This window comes from Medicago sativa, chromosome 2 (genome assembly GCF_051527215.1).
Source record: "Medicago sativa cultivar Bolivia chromosome 2, Bolivia_mono, whole genome shotgun sequence".
NCBI classification, from domain to species: Eukaryota; Viridiplantae; Streptophyta; class Magnoliopsida; order Fabales; family Fabaceae; genus Medicago; species Medicago sativa.
In genome coordinates this window covers 27,352,107-27,371,026 of record NC_140750.1, presented here as the reverse complement: position 1 = coordinate 27,371,026, position 18,920 = coordinate 27,352,107, and the positions used below count along the sequence as shown (strand labels likewise).

Sequence of the window (18,920 nt, the reverse complement as noted above, 5' to 3'; positions counted from 1 at the left end):
TGCTTTACTATGCATACAAAACTTTAATTATGCATACTATTTTGTCAGTGTTACATCCACTTTAATAATTCACTCCCCGTGCTTTAACAAACACTTTAATAATTCACTCCCCCTGCTTTAACTATTTGCTTATATATATATAGGGACTTGAATAGCATTCATATCTACTTCCAAACATATTTGCCACTTGAATATTGTTTAAACTATTTCCTTTCTCAAATTGCATTCATATCTACTTCCAATATCTACATCCAAACACTATCAATGGATCCTTTTGGTTTTGATATGAAAGCCTACTTCCAAAAACGTGATGCTGAAGACACTTATATCGTCAACCGATTTATTCAGTGTCGAAAAAAACTAGAGGAAGGTAGTGGATCTCGTAAAAAAAAATATTTAAATAGAGATCATGCAGCAGCTAACCAAAGACTCGTTGACGACTACTTTGCCAATGAGCCTACATATGACGATGCAATGTTTCGTCGTCGGTTTCGGATGCAAAAACACGTTTTCCTTCGAATCGTTGGAGACCTTTCAAGTAGTGATAACTACTTCACCCAGCGAGTTGATGCCACCAACAAAGAAGGTATATCACCATTAGCAAAATGTACCACAACAATGCGAATGTTAGCATATGGTGTGGCAGCAGATGAGGTCGATGAATACATCAAAATAGGAAGTAGTACAACATTGGAGTGCTTGCTTAGATTCTGCAAAGGAATCATACGACTGTATGAGCAAGTGTACTTGAGAGCACCAACCCAAGATGACCTGCAAAGAATACTACATGTTAGTGAAATGCGGGGGTTCCCAGGGATGATCGGGAGTATTGACTGCATGCACTGGGAGTGGAAAAATTGTCCTAAAGCATGGGAAGGTCAATTTACCAGGGGGGATAAGGGAACCACCACAGTTATTCTTGAAGCAGTTGCATCTCATGATCTATGGATCTGGCATGCCTTTTTTGGATGTCCGGGAACGTTGAACGATATAAACGTTCTAGACCGGTCACCAGTGTTTGATGATGTGGAACAGGGAAAGACTCCAAGGGTGAATTTCTTTGTGAATCAACGTCCCTATAATATGACATACTATCTAGCTGATGGTATCTACCCTTCTTATCCAACTTTCGTCAAATCAATTAGACTTCCTCAAAGTGAACCCGATAAGTTATTTTCAAAACATCAAGAGGGATGTCGGAAGGACATCGAACGTGCTTTTGGAGTGCTTCAAGCTCGATTTAAAATCATTCGTGAACCAGCTCGCTTGTGGGACATAGCCGATTTGGGTATCATCGTGAGGTCATGCATCATATTACACAATATGATTGTTGAGGATGAACGAGATACATATGCTCAACGTTGGAGCGATTTTGAGCAATCTGAGGGAAGTGGATCTAGTACACCGCAACCATACTCGACCGAGGTGTTACCCACTTTTGCAAATCATGTGCGTGCTAGATCCGAGTTGCGTGATCCAAATGTTCACCACGCATTGCAGGCAGATCTAGTGAAGCACATATGGACAAAGTTTGGAATGTTTCGTAATTGAAGATCATTTGTATCGTACTAAATAAATTACGTGTGTGTTGTGTGCTTGTTTGTTGTTTTGCATTTTAAGCTAATCGTGTGTCGCGTGCTTAGTTTGTTGTATTACATTTTAAGTTAAGAAAATAAAAATAAATTATTTAAAAAAATATTGTTTTTTTAAAAAAATTATTTGTATTATTTTAATTTAATTATAATCGATAATTATAATTTTATGCAATTATAAAAACATAAATTAAATAAGAATAAGAAATAAAAAGTGGTGGGGTAGGGTGTTGAATGAAAATTTTTGGAGTGGTAAAAATTGAATGAATGTTGAATTAAGAGAGAGAAAATGATGTGGAGTGTTGGGAATTAAAAAAGTGGGTGTCGAAGGTTATTGAATATTTTTTGCCATTGGACATGGTCTTAGGGCCTGTTTGGTTTGGCTTCTGAGAAGCAATTCTAGCCCAAAATCAATTCTCTACAGTGCCAAAAGCAATTCTAGCCAAAAACAACGTGTTTGGTTCAGCTTTTCAGAATTGCTTTTATCCTCCAAAAGCAATTCTCCATGAAGCTACAAATCCTAGCTTCTAGCTTTTCTAGAATCAATTCTCCTTGAACAACGTGTATAGGTTTGTATATTTTATTATTACAACATGTTATTTTACTTTATTGCCCTTTATCAATTCTCATTCTTTATCAATTCTCCTTTAGCTATGTCTATTTTAGTAATTATACATTCAAAAGCAATTCTACATAATTGCATCCAAACATAAATCATTTTGTTTAATCAATTCTACATAATTGTATCCAAACATAAATCAATTCTCTCAGAATCAATTCTGTCAGAATCAATTCTATCAGAATCAATTCTCTCAGAATCAATTATATTCAAAGCTGAACCAAACGGGCACTTAGTTAGTAAGTGCTCCAAGCACTAATTATTATTAAATTAACATACCGTGAGATAAAAAGATAAAGAATGGAGTAGTTGTTGTCTTTTCAGTTTGAGCACCGACGAACATTATCCAAAAACAAACATGTCGTTGCAAGGACGTTGATCAGGTTCCTGTCACTCTACCACCTGTCATAACACGCTATCTCTTTTCCACTTCCACTCTGCTTCATTTCTCTTTCTTATTCTCTATTTTATTCTTCACTCTTTTCTAATCTATAAAAATACCAGAGATGGCACATATTTTGAAACATACAAAGCATCTTTGAAGTGTTTGATTTGAGTGAAGTTAGTTTTATTGAGGAGTAATGATGGGTGAAAACGGAACAAGGGATGACGATGATGAGAAAGTGGAAGTGAATATATATCCTCTGAATTCTTACTATTTTGGATCAAAAGATGCTATTCCTTCCAAAGATCACTCTCTTCAAAGATTCAAATCCAAGTTCGTTTTTTCTGTTATATATTTTCCTATTTTCGTGTATTAATTTAATTCTCTTTCTTTTAAAAATGAATGAACTCATTTTATTTTTTTATTTTTGCATGTTTGTTTGTTAATAGCTATGATGCCCGTGGAATGCGAACTTGTGTTGAAGCTGTTATGATGGTTAGTCCTTTTTTTTTAAGACAAGTTGTACTCTCTTTTTTCTTTTTTTTTTTGGTAGAAAGGACAAGTTGTACTCTCTCAAAGTGGTCCATAATACAATAATCCTGAATTGTAATGTAAATGTAGTTCTGTTCGTAGCTCTAAGAGTTGGGGTTTGAACTCCGGATTCCCCATTTCTCTACACTTATAGCGTGAGTCTAGCCATTAAGTTGCTGAAAAAAAAAAGAAGATACTTGTGTTTTTTATGATTTGGAAAAGACAAGTAAACAGCTAGGCGAACTGAAAGGCGCTGCTTTGAAAAATGGTTTTCGACCATGATTACAGCCGCGACATTTAAGAATTTTAATGTTGACCACATCACAGCTACTACTGTAGCTGCATCAATTAACTGTAATTTGCTACAATATCAATAATCACAATCACAAATTCACAATGTGTTTGCCAATATAGAAAGGCTTCTAGCAAACAAAGAAGTTTTTAGAATGTTTACACTTGAGCAATTACAAAATATGCACGAATACGAATGACTTTTATATAATTATACATGTTCAACCTTAAGTCATTGCGTTTTTTATTTTCGTTTTTAGATGTGCTTGCGGATGAATGGTTGGTCACACAGGACAAGCTTAGATTAGGAATACAATTGTTAAGAGAGAAAATTAGGGTAGCTCTTGTCGTAGAAAAGACAGAAGAATATCTTCTTAGGTGATTTAGTCATGCGTGGAAAACACTCATAGATGCATTGGTAAGGATGGCTTACTAGATGGAGAATAGTTTGATTTTTAGAGGTAGAGGGAAAAAAAATCTGTTAAAAAAGCTTGAGTCATCAAATGGTTTATCTTTAAACTTAATTAACGTATGGATTTGATTTGTATCCATCGGGACTCACAGGGCTTAAACCTGCAGCTTTTCTGTATTTTGAAAGCATATATGTTCAAAAAGAACTGTTACACTGTTTCCACTTGCCGTCATTCTTAGTCTTCGCAAAAAGAACTATTAAACCTTGGCTCTTTTTTGTTACCAAGCTCTCTTCAATTAAGCAACTAGTAAATTTTTGAACTTCTAGTGTTCATTTTCACTATTTTCTTTCAGATGTAAACTTACAAATTTCTTCTTGAAGATTGAGGTTTGGTAAAGCATGTTTGACCGGAAAACTTAGCTTGAAGTTTTTTTTATTGATACTCTTTATCTTGTCTATTAGAATTCGGTTTTGCAGTATGATTCTGAAATGGTAATGTAACTGTTCTTGATTTAGGTTGAGTTGTTCAAACATCCACATTTGTTGCTGTTTCAAATAAAAAATTCCATCTTTAAACTTCCTGGTGGCCGTTTAAGGCCAGGTGAATCAGGTATGCTAGGATTAGGAATCTTTCAAACATGGACCGAGTTCGAAATGTTTGCCAATATTTTTACGAGTTTTTACTAGGGAACACATTTATTGATTTCTAGACACCGATGGATTGAAGCGTAAGCTGGGAAGGAAGCTTTCTGCTGATGAAAATTTGGCAGAATGGGAGGTATTAAATTCATCCTTTCTTTTTAAACTTATAATCTGGTTCTGTTTTTTTTTATATTGATACTGTTTCTGATTTCGAATTTTGTTTGCATTTTAATTTGAATATTGTTTTAGTGATTGCAAAGTGGCTTGCATTTTATATTCTGATCAGATACTTGGTGTGCATTTTGCTAATTGCTATTATTGATTGCGTACTAGTTTTTCATTTTACTATTACTCAATAATATTTGGAAACCCAAAATTTTCTTACACCCATTGAACATCTCTTGTTTTTCCTTCTCCATCGTTCTTTTCCGATTACATCATCAACATATCAAATCTATCATACCACTCTCTATTTCTTTCTCTCACAAGGTGCTTTCTCTCGCAAGTTTGTAAGGCAGTTGAGGCTATAGAATACTAGTTGTATAGTCCCTAGTCGCAGAGGTGTTAGGTGTACTAGTTGTGAAGGTTTTTCAAGTATAATACTGAAAAAATCTCACCAAAGGTGAAAACAGGAGTCACCCACATTGGGTGAACCAATATTATTCTTGTGTGTTGAATTCTCTAACCTTATTCTTTACTTTCAACATTAAAGTTTTAATTCATTTCACATATATCATCATCATATTGTTTGTTAATTCTTATGCTAACACTTGAGAACATTCTAAACTTAACTAAGTTTTATTTTTTTTCAAGTTTCAACTTGAGAATCATCACCTTAATTATAGACTAATATTAAAATGATTCACAATTCAAACTTTCCTTGTGATTGTTATTTCTACTTCAATATCGTGCTAACAAATGAAAAGAATTTAAATTAACTATATTATTTTTTTATTATAAATGCTATTAATTTATTTTTTTTCTCTAATTTTACCTACGAATTATACTATGTACACTACTCACTTTATTTCTATATACACTATTATGCAGTCATGAAAATGAATAATCGATATTGAATAAAGATAATTTGTTAATTTTGATATCTGCTCATGTATATGGAGAAAAATTCGGTTGAAAGAGTAGGACATAACTGATGTGGTCCACATGTTTTCTGACATATATTAGTCACTCTTAAACGACGATGCATCCTTCATACCGATATCATACTAACAAAAAAAACTTGATACACTCATTTGTGTATATATCTACCGTAAAAAGAGAGCTAGGTTGAATATGCTTGAATTATATGATATGATCAAGGCTGTACAAGACCTGATTCATCTGACCAAAAATTATGAAACGAGAAACAACACACTAGTAATTACAATGAATGAGGAAATAAAATAAATTGATTTTTTTTAAGGAAAATAAAATAAATTGATGAATGCAATTACTAGGAAGATTTTTTTTTTTTTTTAGGAAAAAATAACTAGGGAGATGTCGTTGCATTATGATGATGATTTGTGCCTTATTTATTTTATTTCCTTGACTTGAGATATTGGTCTAACATACTATTGTTTTTCTTAATATGACTAGAAAAGCTTTAACGACATTTACTTTAAAATAGATGAAGTGTAACAATCGTCATTTAGGAGAAGAGAGGAAACTTCCTCTTGGTCAAAAACAATGACACTAATAGTAAGATTGAATTTGGTAAAAGAGTGACGCAGTTTCCCTTTGAATAATTGGTAATGTTGAATTCTATGCTACATTTTAAAATTATTTTTAATATTATATACTTTACACAATTCTATGCATTTGATCCACCTATCTAAAAGTTCTCTATCACCTTTTTCCTTTTGAGGAATATGCTTTAGGCACGTAACTACACTCCAAAAGACCAAAACCATAATCACTATCTCCATTCCTTATACTATATATTCAAAATATGCATCCATTCATATGAGTATATCAAACAAGTATTTGCTATAGACTATAGTAGTGACTCTATCCATCCTTAATCATCATGACTAAATACGAGGTAGTTTTCATCTCTACACCAACCATTGGAAACATGGTTCCAACTGTTGAATTTGCTAACCATCTAACCAAACACCACCCTCAACTCTCTGCAACCATTCTCGTTATCACAATCCCAAAACTACCGCTCGTTAACACTTACCTCCAATCCCGTTCTTCATCAGCAACTAATATCCGTTTCATCCACCTCCCAACCGTAGATCCTCCTACACCCGATCAATATCGATCCTTCATAACTTACATCTCCCTCCTTATACAGAAACATAAAACCAACATAAAAAACACACTCCTCGACCTCACAAAAACAGGCACAGGTAAACTCGCTGCTTTGTTCGTTGACATGTTCTCCACAACCATCATCGATGTTGCCAATGAGATCTCCGTCCCATGCTACCTTTTCTTTGCGTCTCCCGCGAGTTTCCTTGGATTCACGCTAAACCTTCCGAAACTCGAATCGGTTGAATTAGAAACTGAGTTTGAAATTACGAGTTTTAGAAACCCGATTCCAAAACAAGTTTTGCCTAACATGGTTTTGAAATGGAAATCCGAAGAAGACGCTTATTCGTGGATTTCGTATCATGCGAGAAGGTACAGAGAAACAAAGGGTATTGTGGTAAATACGTTACAAGAGCTTGAACCCTATGCTCTTCAATCACTTTATGATGATTCGCAGCTTCCACCGGTTTACACAATTGGGCCTGTTATTGATCTTGTTGGACCAGCCGAATGGGATCCAAACCCGGTTCAATATAATTATATAATGGAGTGGCTCGATTTGCAGCCTCTTGCTTCTGTGGTGTTTTTATGTTTCGGTAGTTTGGGTAGTCTTGAAGTCAAACAGGTTGAGCAAATTGCTATTGGGCTTGAACGCGCTGGGGTTAGATTTTTATGGGCTTTACGTGGACCTCCGAAGGCCCAGTCAGCAGACCCAAGAGATTACACAAGTTACGAGAATGTTCTACCGGACGGGTTTTTGAAACGGACTGCGGGGATGGGTATAGTTTGTGGGTGGGTCCCACAAGCCAAGGTGTTGGCCCATAAGGCAGTGGGTGGATTTGTGTCGCATTGTGGTTGGAACTCGATATTGGAGAGTTTGTGGTATGGTGTGCCGATTGCCACGTGGCCGGTGTATGCAGAGCAACAAATGAACGCGTTTCAAATGGTTAGAGAATTGGGATTAGCAGTGGAGATTAGGTTGGATTATAGGGTAGGTGGAGATTTGGTGCAGGCGGAAGAAGTTGAAAATGGTGTTAGTACATTGATGAACGGAAGTGATGAGATTACGAGGAAGGTAAAAGAGATGAGAGAAAAGTGTAGAGTTGCTTTGATGGAGAACGGATCGTCTTATACTAGCCTTATGTCTCTGATTCAAGAGTTGACAAAATGATCAACCTATATTAGATATATCTTTTAGTCCAAAAAAATATATTAGATATATCAGTAGAATTTTGAATCTTGTAGGTTTATGTTATTGCACTCTTTGGAATCAAAATTGGGTTGGATAATGCTTCTATGCAAGCTGAAAAAGCCTATATTGTACTCTTTCTACATATGAATGAAATGATTTGTTCACTATAAGCATATATGAAATGTAATTTACTTAATTTAGGTGGGGGAGTGCCTTGGAATGTGGTGGAGACCTGATTTTGAAACATTAATGTACCCTTTCTTACCTCCTAATGTCAAACATCCAAAGGTACATTTTTCAAAAGGCATTTTATTAAGCAAGTTTTAATGTTAGATGTCATAGTTTCACGATCTATCTTCATGGTGTAGGAATGTACAAAACTCTTCCTTGTACGGCTTCCAGAAAGTCGAAGGTTCACGGTGCCAAAGAACATGAAGTTGCTATCAGTTCCGTTGTGCCAAATTCGTGACAATCATAAGGTATGAAGTATGAACAAATATGCTTGAGTTTGAGTTGATGACTGTGTTGACGCCTTAACATGTGTATTTCACAGACATACGGGCCAATTATATCTGCGGTCCCACAGCTACTCTCGAAATTCTCTTTCAATATGATCGGAATTTAATCCTTCGGCGCAACTTGCTATCATGCACAGTGAAGCAATCTCATTACAGCCAGTTCTGATCTTCATTAGGATTGCAGTCAAGGAAGGGCTTGTAAATATTATAGCTTTTTATACAGCAATGAAACTTTAATGTTGAAAAAAGCAATATATATCTTGCATAGTTACTATGAACTCTTTAATAGAGTGAAGGAGTATAAAAGTTGTTGCTGAGTTTGATAGGGTGTTACAAGTTAGTTAGAGAAGTGATTAGATTGTGTTATTTAATGTAGTAGTATATACTATATACACACATCTTGTATCATATTTCTCCCCATATTTTTTTAATATGAATTTTGATTGTGTGATTACAAGAGATCCTCTCTTTCCTCATTTTCCCTCAACCATGAACTCTTATAACATAAAGTCAGCTTAGACATTATATAATTATTAATTTATTATCATTTTCCTTTGACATATTAGAGAATGCAGAGGCAGACCATTGTGAGCTAGATCTTCATTAGGAATACATCATAGTTCATAGCCAGTAATTTGATACCTAAGAAGCACTACGCGGATACCGAAAATGATACTGACACATCACACCTGCAATAACTTAGAAAAACAAAAAGATTTAATGTAACCATATATGTTGGTATCAGACGCTGATACGTATCAGACATTGGACACGCCTTTAGTATGAAGCGTTTAGCTTCATACCATACTATACCTTTGAAGGCTAAGTTTGGATCAAGCAACAAGTCAAGAGGAGTTTTTTATGTACAAATTGTTGAAATAAATAGCTTTTGTTAAAATTTACTTAAACTGGCTCATATATTCCTAGAGATAGATTACTGATAGCAACATTATTCCTATTTAATTTTTAAAATCAAAACGAAATATGAGTACTAAGAAAGTTCTGATTGGATTCTGCAGGACTATAAACATTAAACACTATCTGTGAACTATTATCTGATGCTTCAAAACAAAACAAGGATAATGAGAGTCTGTTTGAATGTTCAAGTCATTTTTATTTTTAGTTCTTGTAATAGATATTTATTTTCTAATTAATTATTTATGATCAATATTTTAGGAATTCAAATCAATATGATAGACCAAAACAAGCATTAAGAACACATATTTCTAAGTGTGAAGGACTAAAAATATATTATACCCTAAAATAAAGACCGCAGAATTAAAAGAAAAATGTAAAATTAACTAAATGATTGAGTTCAAGTGGTTAATAAGCTACACTAAAAAACGAATCGTCCATAAGAACATGAGCTCGTTTTCTGGATGAAACAATTTTTGATTAGATTATTATTATCTCACTGCCCCAGATTCATAGGTATACCTTTTCAAGAACATGAGAGTTAGCACCAAAATAAAAATAGTAAATCTTAACATATCAATCACGTGTTTTGATGTTAAAAATTTTATAATAAAATAGAACTAGTATTTTTCTAGATATTTGGATGATTAAAAGAGATGGCCTCCCATCTTTAAGATCTAGCACAGCTGATAATACCGATATTATTAAGTTGAATATCTTTTGTGACGTCCCACATTTAGGCACTGTTTGGTTCTAAGGAAAGAGTGGATGGAAAGGAGCAAAGAAAGAAAGATTATAGAAAACCCTTCCTTCCATTGTTTGGATGCACTGTCGGTAAGGAAAAAAAAACATCTTTTGGGAGGGGCCCATGTTAAAAAACTTTCCGTCTAGTGATGCGAAGAAAGCATGATGAAAAGTTTCAATGTGCTGAAATGACATATCTACCCTTTTTTTCACATTTACATTTTAATTTTTAATTTGTGCTTTTGGCTTACAGCGTCACTTGTTTTTTGATTTTTTATATTGTTCTTTCATAAACATTTATTTATATAAATTACTGGGTGTAGTGGCAATTTTTAATAAAAATTAATTAATTACAAAAATAAAATATTAAATAAATTAATATTTATTCTATAAATATATACATATATAATATAAGGATAGTTATGTCTTTTATCAAATATACATCTTTCTTTCCTCACATAAAATAGTCACTTTCACTCATACCAAACAACCAAAAAAATCATCTAACTTTCCACTCACTTTCTACTCACTTTCATTCCTTCAACAATCTTTTCTTTTATTATCTTTCCTACTACTTTCTTTTCTCTTCCAAACAAAGCCTTAAACCCCAAATCTTCCACTTTGCGTGCCGCTCCAAAAATTGATGGCGGCTATATATTTATTTATAGCAAGCAGCATAGAAATTAGGCAAAGAAAGTGATTGAAGGGCTTGTTATGGGATCACAAGAGACTTTAGGGAAAGTCTACTGAGAAATAACTCAGTCACGTGTAAATAATCTTTTGCAAAAACGTGGCACCAAGTTTAGTCTCTAAAAAATTTCCACAAATAGTCCCTTACAATTATCAACCCCACATATTCATTTTTAACCAAAAATTTAATCACTCAAAATAGACAGTTTAATTAAAGGGTTCATTTTTTATTTTATTTTATACATAATTTTGAGAGATTATGCAAAGCAATGACTCTTTTATTCATGAAATAGTAACTTATTAGTAAGACTTTAAAATTATAACCTCAAAATACTTAGTGTAAATCTATTCCAAAATGATTGTAAAATGGTCATTAGTGTTGGTTTAATTTTTTTTAACAAATAGTGTCGGTTTAATTAATAACTATTCTATCTTTCCTCCAAAAAAAATATTGTTAAAAATAATAAATCTATTATTTTATTTTTTATTATTAGGAAAAATCTATTATTTCTCTTCAAACTAATAAATGAAAATATAATGTTTGGCAGTTGCACGTGAGAAAAGAACAAAAGAGCAAGAAACTGTGTGTTAAGAGGGTAACATGTCTGAAAAGTCAATATTGCAAGTCTTCTTCATCTTCAAACTCTCTCCTTTTTCTCCTATAGTCAAGGTTGAATCTTCACACCAACCAAACATTGCAAATTAAATTTTAGTTTCATACTATCATTAAATACTAATAGTCAATACATACTATACTATATAATAGTACATATATTTAGTTAGTCACATAAATACTATGACCAATATCTTACATTAAAATCTTTCTTATAGCTCTCACATGAGAGCTTAGGAGCCAAAATAATCATGAAGAAAGGATGTTTAGCTCCAAATCTCAAACTCAATGTTCCTTCATCTAATCAAGCTTCTTTTGCAAAGTTTCTGTGAGTGATGATCTCTTACTTTAAGTATATGAATGTGATTATAATAATTGTTTGTTTTGTGTGTATGGTTTTTTTTAAGTAATTGAAATTTATTTGTAGGACTCAAAGTGGTACTTTTAAAGAAGGGAACTTGCTTGTTAATAAAGATGGAGTTAGAATTGTTTCTCAAAGTGAAGTTGAAACTGTAACATATTTCTCTCTCTCTCTCTACTTTTATCTTGCATTTGTTTATTTTGTTTCTTTTGAATTATATATCTAACATGTTTTTCATTTATTTTATTTGTTTTTGTTTTTTGTTTTGGATTTGGTTGTCTTGTCTCTAATGAAATGTTTTCTGTGACAAGGGGTTACCTGATTTTTCTGAAATTACCTTATTTAGAAGGTTTTGAAAACTAAACTAGAGTACTATTTGTTATTAAAAAAAAAATGGAATATTGATTAAATCCTTATAGTAAGACAAACATATTGAGTATAATATTTGGATTCACAAAATGTACAGAGAGAGAAGTGGGGTTGATTTTGCTTATTTTTTTGGTGAACATTGATTTTGCACATTGAGCCTACTTTCTCTAGCTTTTGATAATATTTTTCATGAATTAATAATAAATAAATAGATCTGATTTTCTTTCCATTTAATCAATTTTTTATAAGGACTAAAAGCAAAAAAATCTTAATATTGTGAGCTGCATAAGATTTTAATCACAATTGCTCATATGACTGACATCATTTTTTTTATAAGTTTTTCAATGAATTTAAATAACTTAATTAATAGTTTTCCATAGATCCCCGTGAGCGCTCAGTTGATAGGGATATTGCATATTATATGCAGGGGCCGGGGTTCGAACCCCGGACACCTCACTTCTCCACATTTAAATTGACCAAAAACAACTTACCATAGAAATTTCATACTTTATAATGTGATAATCAGTTGTAGCATACAACCATGGTGGTTTTTGGTACAATTATGGTATTGGCGTGGAAGTTTGAGTCTAGGACTTGATGTATTATTCAGTCACTATAACTTTAAGAGCAGATTGTTGAATTCTGATAAATTTGCTATTTGAGTTTAATATTTGTGCTATTTTCAGCAACCACCTATCAAGCCAATAGACAATCAGATAAGTTTGGCAGAGATTGATACAATCAAAGTGATTGGAAAAGGAAATGGAGGGATAGTCCAATTGGTGCAACACAAATGGACTAATCAGTTTTTTGCATTAAAGGTATTATACTTGCTACTATATAAATCCTCGCATATACTCAAATTCTATGAAGCACAGACACTCCTCGGATTAGGCCTGTCCCAATGTCGGACACGCGTCGTGTCTGACACCGACACATATGATTACACTAAATTATGTGGTTTTCTTAAATTATTAGCGGTGTCGGCGTGTCAGTGTCGTATCTGATGTCCAGTGTCCGTGTCCGTACACGTGCTTCATAGCTCACATTTCACTTTATTCTCTTTTTTTTACATGCAATGTATTTTTTACAATCAGCAAATTCAAATGAATCTTGAGGATGCAACATGCAAGCAGATAGCAAAAGAGCTAAAAATCAATCAATCGGCACTATGTCCTTATGTGGTTGTTTGCTATCAGTCAATCTATGATAATGGCACCATATCAATCATCTTAGAGTACATGGATGGAGGGTCCTTAGAGGATCTTCTCAACAAAGTTAAAACAATTCCAGAACCATTTCTTGCTGCCATTTGTAAGCAGGTAAGGAACAAACAATAAGCGAGTAAATAGTCAAGTTGGTCCTTAAAGTTGTACGGTTGTATATTATCCCTGATATTATCGACTTAATGTAGTTCTAGTACTTAAAGATACCAATGGATGGAAAAATTCGATTAGAAGTTTTCAATTTCAGAGGTCGTTTTGGAATATCAATAATGCGAGAGACTAGATTGACAGTCTTACAATTTCAAGGACCAATTTAAAGTAATTCAGCCTTAAACCTATAACGCATTTTCTGAATGCCTAACTAGATCGTCTCTTTCTTGTTTTCTTGGTTCTACAATGTAGGTACTAAAGGGTTTGATGTATCTTCACCATGAGAAACATATTATTCATAGGGACTTGAAACCTTCTAATATACTGATAAATCATAGAGGGGAGGTGAAAATTACTGATTTTGGTGTAAGTGCAATCATGGAATCTACATCTGGTCAAGCAAATACTTTCATTGGTACATACAACTATATGTCTGTGAGTAAAATATTATCAGTTATTTATCATTTTCTTCTAACCAACTATGGTCCTGTCTGGATAAACAACTTAATCAAGCACTTATAGCATACATGTTTATCATATAAGTGCTTATGTATAAATTATTTCAATAACAAAAGATAAAATATAGTCAAACTGTTTTTATATATGTTATAAGTTGTTTTCATAAGTTATTCGAAAGAGTCAAAGAAGTTAATCCAGACAGGACTATATGTGATACCATATTCCTGACTACAATTTATATCCATCGTGCTCATTTTACAGCCAGAAAGAATCAAAGCAAGCGATAGCGAACAAGGCTACAACTACAAAAGTGATATATGGAGCTTAGGACTGATGTTGCTCAAGTGTGCTACTGGGAAGTTTCCGTATACACCACCGGATAATAGTGAAGGATGGGAAAATTTGTTTCTTCTTATTGAAGCAATTGTTGAAAAACCTTCACCTAGTGCTCCACCTGATGAATGTTCTCCTGAATTTTGCTCATTTATCTCAGCATGGTAAACATTAACTATATACTTCAGTATCTAAATTGTTCAGTCTCAAGAATATTTGTGATATCTTATATAGTTTCGAGGAACGAACCTTCATCTGTGTTTAACCAAATCTTATAATCTGGCACATTCAATCACTTTTATTCAGCTTATGTCATAAATTTTATGTTGATTTGATGAGGCTTCTGATCTTCTATCAATCTTCTTTGTGTCAGTTTACAGAAAAATCCGAGGGACAGACCATCAACTCGAAACCTATTGGTATGCATACATCTTATTATCGATATGAACATGTCTTGTAAAATAGACTAATTAGTAAATACTAGTTCTTACAGTGTATTTATTTTATCTAAATTTCAGAGGCATCCTTTTGTCAACATGTATGATGACTTGCATGTGGATCTTTCAGATTATTTCTCCAATGCAGGGTCTACACTTGCAACCATATCAAACTAAGGGTAAAAGATTATTCTAATTTGAGTGTAGTTCACTATATGAACAAAATGAGGCAGTGGCTTGTAAGTGTAAACTGAAAACACAACAGATGATCATGTTTTCGTGATCCGAAATGATATGACCGAATTCTTATTTTCTATTAGAGTGATCCTTTGTGTTGAAATAGGGTTTATTATGTTGCTTGAGATTGAAATATTCTTCAAAAGCCAGTATCACCCAGTTAAAGACATTACTTAAACTACAAGTAATTGTGGGATGTGCTAATTTTCTACCTTCAATTTGAAATACCATTATGCAGTAAAATATTATTGAATAGTGTTACAGCGCCTCAAGTGTTCGTTAATCGTGTAATTTAACGAAGGATAAAATTTCACTGATGTGATACTTGAGAACTGATATACTGTTAATAACTTCAAAATGAATGTGATTCTTGTTGATCAAACTGTTGAATGATAAATATTTATTATATCATCATTTATGTTAAAACTCATCAAAATAAACAAGAAATAGTTAAGAATCAAATCGTTCTTATTGTCATATACATCAAAAACATATACCGTTACAGATGGACTTCAGACATTGGCAGGAGTACTAAACTCAAACTTTATCATCACTATGAAAACTAAAAATGATAGAAATTATACAAATTTTAAAAAAAATAAGGTTACAGGAATTTATACATTTATGTTGTTATAATCTAGCTAACATGAAAATTTTACATAACTAAAAAATAATGTAGAATTTTGATTTGGGAAGATCCTCAGGTGATACCTTATCTTAAACTGAGGTATCCCTGTAAACTGCAAACTTTAGTATATAGAACATAGCCCTTATGAAAAAAATATCCAGGGCTAAATAAATATACTAGTGACTGAGAAATACTTGAAAAAAATTAAATAAATAGTATATCTGTAAATACTGCAAATGCTGATCTATTTTATGTTTTTTTCTTGAACTGTCTCTGAGCCTTCAGGTCAATAACAATAACTGAGATATTATCTTTGCTTCCTCTTTGATGAGCAATTTTTGATAGACATTCTGCGGCATAATGAGCTGCAGGATCAACTCCTTGGTCTTGCCCGGTTGATACATTGGTTCCGTCGTTCTTCTTATGCCAAATAAGGATTCGCTTTCGAGCAAAGTCACACGCTTCTTCATTTGTAATCACATCCCATAAACCATCACTGGCTAGAATAAGGCACTCGTCGTTTTTCTCTCGGAGGACAAACTTGACTTCTGGATCTGGAATTATCCATGGTTTCAAGTATTTATCACCTGGTGGTGGATATGAAGAAAAATTCCACTTCAGCAAAGATGAGTATAAACTCAATATGGATGATAAAATTAAGAAAACAAAAGACATAAATTTCGATGGTTAACACAATTCAAATATATGTTAATTACATTTTGTGGATGGTTAACAAATATAACAAGGTTGCAACTCGTTAGTGATCCACATATACATGACCGCAATTTCCAGTATTCGAAATTCAAATATACATGATATCTATTAATCACAATTTGCGTTCAAATATACACTTGAAAATTGTGGTTAACGATGTTCAAAATTGTGGTTGATTGTGTCCAATGGACGGTCAATGAGTTGTGACATCTTGTTTTATTCTTTGACCATCCACTAAACGTAATTAAGCACTCACTAAACAAATTTATTTGTTATCAAAAGATAATGTTACATGAACAACATCATGTTGAGTAATCAATAGAGAAAGTTTACAAAGTCATTGATTTGCTTAGAATTTTTTTTTACATGTTTCAAAATCTAATGATTCAGAATTGATCATAAATTATGTACATATGTATAAGTTGTTAGTGATAATTCAAAAACAATGCAGTAAAACACATACCTATGGATCTCGACACTGCCAAAACACCAAGAACTCGGTATCCGTTCCATTGTATGATCCTTCCTCCTGCAGCTTCTATCCTTTCCCACTCATCCTCTCTATTAGGCTGCAAACAGGAAATAAAGTTTCCTGCATCAGATCACTTCAGCTTCTAAGAGTCCAGCAAACAAATTGTGAAACAAATGCCTTACTTTTTGGTCAATAGACAATGGAAGTGCTTCTTTTCCTCGACACAAGACCGCTCTTGAATCACCACAATTCGCAACTATTATGTGGTTTTGAGTCAAAATTGCAACCAGTGCAGTTGATCCAACAGTCTCAGGAGCAAGAGTTTCCTCAGTACTTGACTCAGATCCGTCGTTACTGTTCCTTCCAACATTAGCTTCAGGAACTCCTACAATCACATCATCTACTTTTTGAAAGCAATTGGTGAGTACTTTCTTCCATTGATCTTGCCAGTTGTCTTTTTCGTTGTTTTCGGATAAACTTGATTCTGCAGCTTCTATCTCCTCAACCAAAACTGAGTGAAGATGTTTCTGACAGTAATTGGCAACCTATGAAGCCATCACACAAACTTGGTAAATGGGATGAATCAACTTCAATAATACACACAAACCGTATATTCTCTCCGTTCCTTTCTGGAAAAACCAATAAATATTATTGCTCTTAACTTTTTATTATCCTAGTCTACCTATTTCTCTCTCTGAAATAAATAACTAAGGATATTATTAACAAAACAACAGTTAATGTTGCATTGAACTTTGAAAACGACAAGTAAAAAGAAACGAATTTTTTCGGCAAAAGTGACAGTTAAAAAAGAGCGGAGAGAGTAATTGACAGGAAGGAATTTAAGGTATACCTGACTTCCCCCATGTCCATCATAAACACCAAAAAAGTGTGCTAGGGAATCTTTTGTGTTTTCATTCACATGGTCATCCATTAGCATCATTGAAGGTACATGAAAAAGTTGAGGTTTAATAACAATAGTATCTTCCATTTCTTGTCTCCTTCCAATAACTGACGAGAAACCGTAAAGAGGAGTATTGCTCAATTCCAAACCATTATCAGAGCTTGTTGTGCATGTTTGCTTCTCTGACATCTCATGAACCGCTGCAATCGGTTTCGAATCAGGACCATCTGAGATACTTATATCTTCACTCTCATGTTTCATTACAACTGAAGCCGTGTTCGACACTAGCTCATTCAAACCATACTTATCATCCTCGATATTATCATCAACCGTGACAGTATTCGGTGTGTTCATTTCAGACAAATTAGTCCTCGAAACTGCAGACTCCCCCGTAAAAGGACTGCTTTTGCTACTAACAGAAGATTGAGAGGATGGATTATGTATACACTGAAAATCCTTAGCTGTCTTGAACTCCTCATCGTTTCTTTCAAAACTGTCACTTTCAAGAACCATTTCCGAGACCGGTTCAGCTGCAACTTGATCCTCCTTAACCTCTAGAGACACTGATATTTGTTGATGTTGTGGACTAATATCCGTGTCGCCGTCTTCACAACTTCCAACAGAAAAAGACTGACAACCCTCAATTGAAGCAGGATTTAATATTAAAACTGATGATGTATTTTTCATAAGATTTAAATCAGTTATTTCCATGTGATTTGTCACTGTTTTCTCTTTTTGTATTAAATTCCCAATTGAAAATGGCACTGCAACCGTCGAACTTATTTCCTCCATAAGTTTTCTTTTCTTTCTAAAAATATCCTTATCCTCTAGAATCCTATAATTTTTAACCTTCCTTAACACTCTTCTTTAGTAACACTTGAATTGTTTGTTATATAAACACCAAAAATATCTTGCAAAGTTGCAACTATACTATAAAATACAAAAACATTTATAGCTTACCATTTTTTGACTTTATATAATTAAATCCTATGAGTCAATAGGACAAAAATCTTCTATTTCAACCTCAGAACCAACCCTTTTGATTCCTGTCAAAGAAAACAAAAGATGATTCAAGAAACTAATGCCAAAAATATTGATGAGGTCGGTGCCTATATTGTCTCACTCTACCAAACAAGAAGACAAGAAAAAATAGGGTCATTAAAAATGACAAAAAAAATAAATAAAACCAACAACAAGAAATGGTACAAGAATTTAGTTTCCCTTAAAGTTAGG

The 18,920-nt window shown here is 33.4% G+C and overlaps 3 protein-coding genes and 1 pseudogene across 4 annotated transcripts; 3 read left to right on the top strand and 1 right to left on the bottom strand.

Annotated features, from left to right (window-relative positions):
* The first annotated feature begins 2,506 nt into the window (after positions 1 to 2,506).
* Positions 2,507 to 8,897, top strand: CFIM-25 (homolog of CFIM-25). The gene is made up of 7 exons (XM_085744205.1): positions 2,507 to 2,929; positions 3,046 to 3,091; positions 4,347 to 4,440; positions 4,541 to 4,608; positions 8,122 to 8,208; positions 8,289 to 8,399; positions 8,474 to 8,897. Exons 1-7 carry the CDS (start codon positions 2,793 to 2,795, stop codon positions 8,543 to 8,545), a joined length of 615 nt encoding a protein of 204 aa, XP_085600331.1. The 5' UTR covers positions 2,507 to 2,792; the 3' UTR covers positions 8,546 to 8,897.
* Positions 4,638 to 8,090, top strand: LOC146945926 (UDP-glycosyltransferase 43 pseudogene; annotated as a pseudogene). The gene has a single exon (XR_015026551.1). The product of XR_015026551.1 is annotated as a UDP-glycosyltransferase 43 pseudogene (transcript).
* Positions 8,898 to 11,303: 2,406 nt separating the features above from the next.
* On the top strand, positions 11,304 to 15,054 carry LOC146945924 (mitogen-activated protein kinase kinase SIPKK-like). Its single transcript, XM_085744204.1, has 8 exons — positions 11,304 to 11,728; positions 11,828 to 11,912; positions 12,817 to 12,951; positions 13,228 to 13,452; positions 13,759 to 13,941; positions 14,227 to 14,462; positions 14,672 to 14,717; positions 14,817 to 15,054. The coding sequence occupies exons 1-8, from the start codon at positions 11,652 to 11,654 to the stop codon at positions 14,910 to 14,912; spliced, it is 1,083 nt and encodes a 360-aa protein (XP_085600330.1). The 5' UTR covers positions 11,304 to 11,651; the 3' UTR covers positions 14,913 to 15,054.
* Positions 15,055 to 15,422: 368 nt separating this feature from the next.
* LOC146945923 (protein phosphatase 2C 77-like) lies at positions 15,423 to 18,566 on the bottom strand. Its single transcript, XM_085744203.1, has 4 exons — positions 17,637 to 18,566; positions 16,969 to 17,331; positions 16,778 to 16,883; positions 15,423 to 16,187 (listed from the first exon to the last, which is right to left on the bottom strand). Exons 1-4 carry the CDS (start codon positions 18,477 to 18,479, stop codon positions 15,850 to 15,852), a joined length of 1,650 nt encoding a protein of 549 aa, XP_085600329.1. The 5' UTR covers positions 18,480 to 18,566; the 3' UTR covers positions 15,423 to 15,849.
* Between the last annotated feature and the right edge of the window lie 354 nt (positions 18,567 to 18,920).